At 39.2% G+C, this 11,194-nt stretch overlaps 2 protein-coding genes across 2 annotated transcripts; both read left to right on the top strand.

Annotated features, from left to right (window-relative positions):
- Positions 1-5,671: 5,671 nt before the first annotated feature.
- Positions 5,672-7,112, top strand: pyurf (PIGY upstream reading frame). The gene is made up of 2 exons (XM_005796243.3): positions 5,672-5,952; positions 6,918-7,112. Exons 1-2 carry the CDS (start codon positions 5,750-5,752, stop codon positions 7,057-7,059), a joined length of 345 nt encoding a protein of 114 aa, XP_005796300.1. The 5' UTR covers positions 5,672-5,749; the 3' UTR covers positions 7,060-7,112.
- A 16-nt stretch (positions 7,113-7,128) lies between these two features.
- pigy (phosphatidylinositol glycan anchor biosynthesis class Y) lies at positions 7,129-7,634 on the top strand. Its single transcript, XM_005796244.3, has one exon. The coding sequence runs from the start codon at positions 7,153-7,155 to the stop codon at positions 7,363-7,365; it is 213 nt and encodes a 70-aa protein (XP_005796301.1). The 5' UTR covers positions 7,129-7,152; the 3' UTR covers positions 7,366-7,634.
- Positions 7,635-11,194: the final 3,560 nt, after the last annotated feature.

Here is an 11,194-nt window from a genome sequence, read left to right as displayed (position 1 = left end):
TGTGACAGACCTCTCACACCCTGATGTCTGTGGTCATGAAATTTTTTGAGCTGCTAGTGCTAGAGCATTTGAAGAACATCACAGACCCCCTGCTTTACCCCACGCTGGGCCCCCTGCAATTTGCTTACCAGGCAAAAAAGTCAACAGATGATGCAGTCAACTCGGGGCTGCACTTCAGGCTACACCACCTCGGCCACCCAGGGTTCGTACACTGAGATCCTGTTTGTAGACTTCAGCTCAGCTTTCAACACCATCAAGCCAGACAACCTACACCAGCATCTGGGGCAAATTCTTTATTGATTACATTTTTTATTTATTTTTTAACCCTGAAGATGACAGCAGGCAAAGTTTTAGTGGACAGTCTGCTTTTTCTGATGATGTCAAAGCTTGGGGTTTAAAACTCTGACATCAAAAGCAGGCTAAATAAAACTTCCTTAGGGCAGTTTGTCCTCTGTAGTGCAGATGTGCCAGGGGCAGAAGAAGTGTGGGCCTCTTCAGTCTTGTATCCTGTGAGGACACTCTAATTATCACCCTCATGCAGCATCCTACTCTCTCGTTAGGGTGCTGAAAAGCTGGCTGGACTCGCTCTGCCTCTCACTCTGTCATTATTTTTTTCTCTCTTCCTCCTCTCACTCTTCCTCGCTCTTTCTCTCTTTAATTCCCCTTTCCTCCTGCTGCCATCCCCTCTGTTTTAATAGGTACCGTTATGGAGAATATGCATCTTCGCTAAAGAGAATCCCATCCTTTCACACACTGGCCTCTTAAAGAGCTACAGTAATGCTCAGCGATCAAAACATCCTCTCCATAAACAGCAAAGCATCCCCTTGGATAATTTGTCATAAAATCGGAATCTCTGTGCTCGTATTGTTTGAGGGAGTTACCCTGAACACCTCATAAACAAGCCTGAGCCCTTCTAACATCAAAGGCGTTGTAACCCAGCACTTTCAATGAGCCATGAGTGTGCACAGCGATCATCACGCACAGATTGGTAGCACTAAAGGCCGGCTGAGTGATTAAAGCCGGTGCAGCAGTCTGAGGCCTTGAGGCGAGCGTTAACAACGCGGCGCCAACCTTCGCTCACGCCTCATTGGCTCAGGCTTCTGCTGAGTAACCACTGAGACTTAATTGAAGGGTACACTTCGTTAACGGCGTTGCCAGGTGACCAAGAGGGGCTTAATTGAAGGCCAACGCTCTATTGGATCTGTGCCATTCCATCAATCAGGTGCATTAGCAGGAGCCAGGCTCTTTGTCTTCGCTGGCAGGGGAATGTGCTGACTACGAGAGGGAAGGAGGAGGAGCAGAGAGAGAAACATGGAGCACAGGAGCAGGAGAGGAGAGGAGGGTCCATGGGAGTATGAAAGTCCTCGGAGAACTGATTATCAGATTAAACCACAAATGCCACATCAGCAAAATTATTAAACGGGGAGGAAAAAAAATGAAAGACCTAATCTTCTTTTTGGGTAAAATCTTTGCTGAGCAGAGAAAAGATCAGAAGCTGAAAGGAATGACAGAAATTCTTTGGCTCTGTTCAACTTAAAGCAGCAAGCCTGTTTTTTCTGCAAAACCAACAGAACTTACATTAGAAATATGTTATGTTCTACAAAGCATTATCAGAGTTTTCTTTGCTATTTTGTTAATAACCAAGACAAATTTCTCCCAAGTTTCCACAAATACATGCCTCTGATGAGATCAAACAAACCAACCTATCAGAGATCTTTTAAATTTTTTTGTTTCTTTTCTTCTTCATTCATGTTTATATTTAAACTCAATGAATACAAGTTAAACTCAGTTAACTTGTATTCTGTGACTTCTAAAATGATGAGTGATGGCCACTCTAAACATCGACTTTCTTCTCTTGGTGATAGCCATTGTCCATTTGGAAAACCTAAATGTATCCAAGCTTTAACTTTTGGCTGATATTGTAAGATGTTTCCACACAACATTTCCCCCGCCCCATCATGCTTCTTCCCCATGATTTTGAAGTGCACCACTCCTTTCTGCAGCAGAACACCCACACAACATGATGCGTTCTTCACATTTGGGATGGTATTCCTCGGTTTACAAGCTTCACCCTTTTTCTTCTTAAAACAATAATGCCCACTGTGTGCCAACATTTCAATTTTAGCTTCATCAGATGATAGGAAGTGCATTTAAAAGTTAAGATGTTTGGATGTAGTGCCTTTAATATAAGCCCACAGGTGTGCTTCCCATTTTCTCAGCTGTCATGAACAGAAACTTATAAGGCTATGTCTTTATTAGGCTTTCAATAAATTGCCTTAAGCAGTGTTGCTCAATTCTAGTCATTTTAGATGTGTCTCTGCACTGATTCAAATGATTGCATTATCTCCTGTGCATGCTATCAAGTGCTGCAGACGCCTGTTAAATACCCACATAAAAAGTCAGGTATTTGGCAGAAGGGATACACCTAAAACGTGTAGGGTAGGGATCTCTGAGGACCAGAATTGAGAAATATTGGCTTAAAGGTCCAGTAATCTTTTGAATTCAAAAAAGAAAGAAGAGAAATTTTAAATAAAGCATTCTGTCACTCAATACCCTGACATGTAGCATCTAGAAATGTTTGGGTATTACCTTACTGACAGGGAAACAAGAAAAGTATTGTCTGATTTCTAGGTTACACCAGCTGGAAGAAGTAAGAAATCCCATTTTTTAGCACTCAGTCCTCCTAGGCAGCATCCGTGTCAAAGTACTGGAAAATTATGCAACAACTGCAGATTATGAGTACAGAATGTCATTTTTTCATTTTGTGAGGTGAATTTGCACTCTAACAAACCAGACAGAAAAGTTTTAACATCAATCTAAGCCATGTACATCACTGTTTGCTTCAGACAAAGTAGAGTTTTTTTCTTCTTCTTCATTGTGCTTTTTTAATTTTTTTGAAAGCCTACTGTTGAATGCCCATCTATGTTTTCATGTCAGTATAAATTCATTTTAAGAAAATGATTCCAGATAGTATCTTAAAAAATACACGTGATTTAGAGTAATATGGCCTCCTGTGGACCATTTGATAATGTTAATTTTCATGGCTGCAAGGACAAAACATTGGCTCCTGTGCAAACAGCAAGGTGAGATAACACCTTGCTATTTATTTTCACAGAATTTGAAAATAAATATATTTTATCATGCTGGAAAGTCTTGAGAGACATAATTTACCACCATCAAACACTCAGTATTTAGGTCAGGGTTAATTAAACTAATGAGTGCAACTTATCAGGAAGCAGAGGGAGCTCCCATACAGGTTTGCAGCCTGAATAGATTCAACCTGACATCATGGAGCATGCAGGATTCTGTCTGTTTACTGTGACAGCTTTCAAACTGGGGGACAAAAATAATAAAATAAAAAAGATTTTTATAAAGCCCACCATACTGTAAAAAGCACTGCCAAGAACACGCTTGACTCTGAAGAACCTTTCTGCACAGCGCACCTGAGGAAGAAGCTGTCAACGACAACTCCAATGCAACTGTGAGAGACCCCTGAAAGGTCAGCAGCGTGGCGCTTGATGAAGGATGTCAGAAGACTCCCTGCAGGTTGGAAGATGCCTGACACTCTGCTCTGTCTGCTGCGCTTCCTTCCATACACCACTCTGCCTCCCACACAGACATACAACCACAATACAGCGAGCGTTGTGTAACTGTGTCTGGTTACCTAATGACTGTCAGAAGCATCTAACAAATAAACATTCTTCCGAATCAAAACACAGGGCCTCATGCATATAGCCCTGAAGGTGCGATGCAAAGTACCGCTTCTAGTGAAGTGGAGTTATTTGTGCAGACAAGTGAGAAGTTATGAGAAGTTCTTCTCTGGGCCAGAAATCTCTTAAGTTATTAGTGTTTAACAGCGTGGGAGAGACTCTCCGCTGCCAGATCCAAACTGCTTCTTGCTGAGGGGGCTGCTTTGTCACCCCAGAGGCATAAAGCCAGTGTTTTTATTCTTCATTGCACTCCAAAGTTGTACTTTTTAAAAATGTATTTAAGCTTATAACTTTATGAAGAATTTGACAACCAGTGAATTTGGATTTTGCTGTGAGTTGCTGACTCCAGCATGTGTTGCTGAGGTCCTCAGCACAACAAAATGTACTTTATAAAATATGACCCAACAGAAAAAAAAAATCTTTAGCAAACATAAAAAAACAACTGATAGACAACAATGTTAAAACAGCTGAAAAACGGCAATGAAACGCAACAACAATCACTATTGTTCACAAAAACACAAAACATTTACTTATAAAGAGCATACAATTCAGCTCAAAGTTATTGACACTTCTGGAAAATTAAGCCACTTTTTTCATGTCAATATTTGTAACTTTTCCCACTTTGTGTTATTTGTCCTTTTTCTACATTATACTTTCTTGAACCAATGTTGGTCTATGAATTTTTTTTCAGTTCTAAACATTTCATTGTGCCAAACTGGTAAAGACACACCCATAATTTATGATCCAATTTGCATTGTTTCTGAAATCTTCAACAAATTCGTAAATGTTTTAGAAAAGGGTTTTATGTTTTTATACTAAATTTCTTCATCCAATTGTAAAATCCCTTGTTGGATATTAGAAACTCTAAAGATTTATGTAGCTTCAGTAGCTAAAATAAAAAAAGTGAAGTATTGTATGATTGATTTTATTTATTTATCAGACTCATGGTGCATAGAGGAAACATTGCTTTCAGAATTTTATCTACAGGTTTTTGTTTTTTCTTTTTCACTGTTTTGTTTATTGAAAAGGGAAATTCTGGTTTATTTATACCAGGAGTCACATTGAGTGCGTTTGGTGTTATCTGTACCACAGTGTCCCGCAGATCTGTCAAAGAGGAAGGGTATCTCATGAGTAAACAGGTCCCCACCCAAAAAAAGATAGAGTAAAAGTGTACAGCTCTTCAACAGCATTTTCAAGACGTCCCATGGTGACTGGAAAAGGAAAAAAGAGAGTGTATTAGCAGGTCTGTCATGTAACGAGTGGCAGGATATATTACAGCTGGAGGCAGTTTTAAAACAAGTTGGAGCCTTTCCAGGAAAGTCTCAGAGCAATATCTTCAGTTGTATGGCTTGGAAAACGCATTCTGCTGCTGCTGCTGCTGCTCTGGCAGCAGAGTTACTGACAATATTTAATACTGTATAGATTTTACCTGCTGGGAAATCATTTCACAAGGTCTGTGGGGCTTCAATAAAACTAGAATTCAAATGTCAGCTGTTGTAAACGTCCACAAACTTTGTTCTACAATAGTTTCTTCCAAACAACAGATGTGACCCGTGTAATTTTTCATTATAATAAAACAAAATGTAATTATGAGTTGTGAGTTGCAGATATTTCATAAGAAATTACATTTATTAATAAAAAGGGAACTGTCATTAAATGTCATTTGTGTAATTCAAATGCTTTTAAAATAATCATGGCCCAACTCTAGACAATTGTTTAACAGAGAAAGTGGGTTCAAATAGGTCAAATGAAAGAGAAACACTGCCATCATGTGGTAAAATATAAAAACGACGAATACTAAAAAATAAAGACTAACATAACTAATTGTGTAGTCATTTGTAACATTTTAAATTAAATTGCACACATACAATTATACAACAATAGTTATTAAGTCACATTTATTGTGTTTTAATTAGAACAGTCTTTCAGCGGAACCTTTTTAGAGCCGTTTATATGTTGCTAGTCGGACTTGTATTCCAGTTGGACTGAAACCAACGCTGCTTGCTGGAGAGGAGCCTGCTCAGCGTAGTGTGGTGGTCATGTTGAAGAATGTTCTGAGCAGGTTGGTTACAGAAACGGGTCGTGTTCACCGTCGTGTGAATCGCGCTTCGTCCATACAGACGCTGACGGCCTGCCGTGTGTCGGCGAGGAGCTTCGCCGAGGTGAAGGACGAGGTGCAGCTTCCTTTCGACTCCTCCCTGCTGGAAGTACTGGTCTGTCCGCTGTCCAAGAAGCCACTGAGGTAAACCGGTGGCTGAGTTTGTCTTTGAAGGGCGTCAGGGGCAGAGAAGGTGCATTTGAGATTGAAACGGTGAGACTAATTAAACAGGGCGGCGCTGACGTCGGCATCCGACTTGATTAAAGGACTATTCCGCTGCTTTTAACGGCCCTGCACAAACTCTAATCTCAGTCCCCAATCTAAAATGTTCACCTGAATTTGACTATAGATAAACTCAGTTTCTTAGTTGCTTTATTTTATGTGTGAACATTAAAAAATACTTTAATTATTGATTTTATCTTGAAACCACCTCAGTCAGAGGTAATCTGTAAACTGCCCCCAAAAAATAACCATGAAAAACAACCTTTTGTTAATTTCTTTATTTTTCTTTTTCACACAGGTGTGCTACTTAGACATGTCGAAAATGTTATTCTACACTAAGGACAGCTTATAGGAAATCTGTGTTTTTAATTAACTTGTACTAAATTTATATCTCAAAAAAGAGCCAAGGTAAAACTCTTCTGTTTTTTGGAGGGGTTTTTTCACAATCCTGAATAGAAAACTTAAACAACTTGTTATAAGCTAATTTTCCAGTATGCAGTAATAATGACTTCTGTATTTAATTTGTGAAAAATCAAGGATGCTATAGCTCATCTTTCTTCTCACCGATTAGCTTTCAGGCTAAATTAAAAAAAAAAAAAAAACTTTAGAATTTGCCTTTTTGTAATCTGAACCCAAACTGCTACAATATAAAATGCCAAAACGCTAAAACATCTAGAACCCATGTCTCACTGCATAAGATTGCAAGCATACAAGTTATATCTTGTTTTCTGAAGTCATTGGGTAGTATTATTTTCAAACCAGGAAATAAGCAAATTGATAAGGAAATAAAATGAAAGGATTATTTTAGAATGCATTCATAAAAAGCTTCTCGCTTGTGTATACTAGCACGTGGTCATGGCAGAATAACACGTCTTCTCTATCTCCAGGTACGATGCCAACACCAATGAGCTGATCAACGAGGAGCTCGGCATTGCTTATCCCATCGTTGATGGCATTCCAAACATGATCCCGCAGGAGGCCAGGCTGATACAGAAAGACACTCAAACTCCAAGCACACCTGCAGAGTAGAATATCTTTGTTGGACCGAACTCTAACTAACATACATCTATCCTCTGACTCAGTGATTTGAATCCAGCGGTGGGTTATTGTTGAACTGCCAGAATGTTCTCCCTGTCCATGATGGTGGGACTGGTTCCCATTGTGTCTCTGTGTGGTTTGTTCTTCTCTGCCGCTGTGGATGAGAACTTCCCTCAGGGCTGCACCAGCAGCAACAGTCTGTGTTTCTACAGCCTGCTGCTGCCGGTCACCATCCCAGTCTATGTCTTCTTCCACCTTTGGAGCTGGATGGGGATCAAGCTCTTCAGGCACAACTAGACTATTCTCCTTAAATGTTCTCATCCAGAAAAATGTAAATATTTTCTGACGTAGCTTGGAAATTTTCAGCTCCTTGAGTTCATCCTTGATACATATTTTTCAAACAACAATACAGAGCTGTTAGAAATCTGCCAAGATGGAGGTATTCTGCTGTATTTTTTTAACTGCAGGTAGAAATATGTACCCCTACACTAGTCTCTGTAAATGTCAAACGCCTGTGTATACAACCTAAAACTTCTGTTTCTATAGATTAAAACACATAAATCTCAGTGCTGAATCCTTTTGAGAAATTTGTGGCCTGTTTTTATAGTGAAAGGAAGTGAACCGCCCTATCTTTTCAATAAATTAACTTTAATAGATAAAAGGCAATTTTCTTACATAACAAATCCACAAACTACAGTTTAATGTAAGTTTTGTCAAATATAAAAGTTGGTTTTAGAGAATTTTTCTAACTTCAAAGCTTGTAACAAAATAACTAGAAAATGTAACATAGACAGAATCAACTAGAAATTCATACAAAGTTTATGGTTGGAACTGCAAAAGGCAACTGACTTTTAACTGCTTAGTGCAAGTTAAAACAATAGTACATGCTATATTGATATTACAACAATGGCTCATGTCACAAGCATGCTGAGGGAAATCCAGATGGTCTAAGCCCTCTAGCTACAAAATTGAGATGAGCTCAAACTTATTCATTTTCTTCCTGAACGGCACTTCTTGGATTCAACATCTCTTCCCTGAGCGAGTTTCATCAACGGCGAGTATGGACGAGGTGACTGCCCCTCTCCCTTCGTCTTGAAGAAGAAGGGTTTGTTGAGTCTCAGCTGAACCACTCCGACCTGAAGTTCGAGAAAAAGAAAAAGATCAGCAGTGGCACAACCATCGCCCACTCTGTTTTCGTGTAAACATAATAGTAAGATATCTAACTGTGAAAAACAGTATGGAAAGTGCAGAAACTGCTCAGAGTATTTTCCAAGTCTAAATGAGGCAGAAATGATTTTCTCTGCATCCTTAAAGGGGAAAGACAAAATCTATAAATTGTGCATTGAAAATGTATCTATAGTCAATTAAAAATTATTAAAATATCTCTCAAGTTTGATTGTGAATCAGATAATTTTTTTGCTAGTCTAGTAAAACAATTCAAACTCCTTACCTAAATAAAAACTCAGAAACAAATATATTTATCTAAAGGTGCATCTTGATGAACTAGAATGTCATTGAAAAACAATTTCCAGAAGAATAATGTTAACTTACTTAATCCAATTTGAATTTGATGAGTGTTTGTGATCAAGCATCCAATTGGGTCAAGGTTTCTACCATCTACCTTGAAACTATGACAAGAAGTTTGTTTGGAGCAGCCAATGTGAACCTTTTCATCCTCATCGCTCACACATAATGCTGTTAGTGGTATTGGTGCAGAAAACAACATTGATGCTCCTTGGATGTTTCTTCCACTTCCCTATGAATGGGTGTCCCAAGAGTACAATGATCCCAAACTCAGATCAAAGCTGGTTTCAACTGACTCCACCAATCAAACACTGAGCGCAGAATTATAGCAAAAGGTTGTTAATTTGATATATTTGACCCTGTATGTAAAATGTGACCTTGTCTGGATTAAAAATAAATAAATAAATTCAAGCTTATGAATGTTGTGCTTGTTTTTAAAGTAAAAGTTGGGCTTATTCAATGCTGGAAAATAAATGGCTCAAATAAATTATGAGAAGCCCCAAGTCAGATTCAAGGCTCTTAAGATGAGTCTGTTTAAATTGTTCACCAAAACTGTACTGCATTAGTAGGTAGCACACAAATCAACTATTTTGCATTTACAGTGTCATATAAGATCAACTAAAATTCCACCTAAAGTAGAGAATTTTGTTTTTACAGCCAACCAGTTTGCACAAATGAGAATTTTTTTTTTTTTTTACTGTAACACAAAATACAGGACCAGATCCAATGTTCTATAGACTTTATAAATCATTTGCTTATTTTCAAAGATATTATTGTAAATGCCTGCGTTTAAGTGGTGTCACCTGGCTCACATCTTTCTTCCCAGCGTGGCAGTGGTGGTCGTCCTCACTGGAGGTAGTGGTGTTGACTGACTTGGTTTCAGCCTCTGACTGAGGGCTTGGAGTCTCTTCGATTGAGGGTTCCTTCTTACCCCCTGCTGCATTCTGCTCAAGACTTTTCTCTGCTTTGTGTTTTCTGTAGACTTCAAGTGTCTTCCCTTGCTCTCCCCTCACTCTCTGTGGCAAGCTAAGATCCAAAGGTTTCATGTTCTGAGATTGCAAAGTGGCTCTGTTTTTCTGGGAGAAGCTGAGGTAGGAGGAGAGCTCGGCGGTGAAGAAGTTTTCTGTCTGAGTTGAAGTGCTTGCGAAAGCAGGACACGGGGGCGGCACACCAATGTACGGACGGTATGAGCAGCATTGTTTGATCAGCACAGAGTCCGGGGTTGGGTTTATGATCATCGGATCATCCAAGAAAGGATTGTGCTTCTCATGTTCAGGCGCTGCTTTGTCTCCAGCTTGGCTCGAGTGTTTATGAAGCTGATCAATTTCTTCCTCCTGGTCCGTTTTTGTTTCCCGCCAACACAGATGTACTGCTCTGTCTTGTCCTTTATCTGATGTTTCATTACATTGTTTTCTCTTTCCCACAGGAGTGCGCCGGTTCTTGTCTTGCTGCGTGAACACACGAGGGGATGCAGAAACAATTCCGTCACTGAATTCGCTGCTGGAAGTTTCCGGGCTTCTTGCTCTGAACATCTTCTGGGTGATGAACAGGTCCTGGCTGTTTATATCATCACTGTCGTACTGAAAGTCATTGTCATGTGGTTTAATCTGGCTCTTTCCCATCACCTGGTCGCAGCTCTCGCCTTTTCTAGCGGCTTCCGTTTCTTTTGGTGATGAAGAGGCGAAGATTGGACGCTTGACACGTATGTAGGAGGGTAAGGAACCAAACGCCACCATCTTTTTTTTCTTAGTTTCTTTCACAGATTTTTCAGATAAAGAACTTAGCATCTCGTTTTGGCAAATGGAAAGCTTTTTACCACCCTCAAAGAGTTTATCATCATCAAGATTACACGCTAATTTGTTTTTCTTTTTTTCCTTCCTCTTTTCTTTTTTCTTTTCCTTCTGTGCCATCATGGCTTCTTTGAATTTGGATTTTTTCTTTTTCTTCTGGACACTCTCCTTTGTCTTTGTGGGACTGCGCTTTTTATGTTTTGCAGTTTTTTTGTTCTTCTTGTAGTCTTTCTTTGGTTTACTTTCCAATGGTGAAGGACAAAGTTCTTTGAAGAAGTCTGCATCCTCATAGTCACTCATGACTCTTAGACAAAAAGACAGACACATTATTCCAGACAAACGCATGCATAACTTTATCCAGAGATGTTACCAACATTTCAGAGTAGTTTTAATCAGTAGTTTTGAAAGCTTTCAAAAGATTTGTCATATTCCCATTTTTTATAATTGGAAAGATTTGAAGACACGTGCATGCCCAAAGGTGAAACAGGTTACAAACACTGAGGTGTGATCGAGTGATCGAGTGAACAGAACACCCGGGAAATGTTCCACACAAATTTTTAAAAATCAGACACTTTATTCCTGCAGCTTGTTAAACAGTAATAACTGCTCAGAAAATCATCATTGCAGACTTAATGTTTATTAGGACATCCTGTATTCAGGATATTAGCTTAGCCTGATACAGCAGCTAGTGCTTCGCAAGCACTTCAATGAGAAATATTCAGTATTGCAACATCTCCTCGAAAATGTTTCACATAAAAATGACTTCTAAGGCGGAACTATTACAATAAGATAACTGCGAACTGTTGCATATT

The sequence above is a fragment of the Xiphophorus maculatus genome, chromosome 2, assembly GCF_002775205.1.
Source record: "Xiphophorus maculatus strain JP 163 A chromosome 2, X_maculatus-5.0-male, whole genome shotgun sequence".
NCBI lineage: Eukaryota > Metazoa > Chordata > Actinopteri > Cyprinodontiformes > Poeciliidae > Xiphophorus > Xiphophorus maculatus.
The sequence above is the reverse complement of the archived record's forward strand: the minus strand, read 5'-3'. Positions and strand labels throughout refer to the sequence as shown.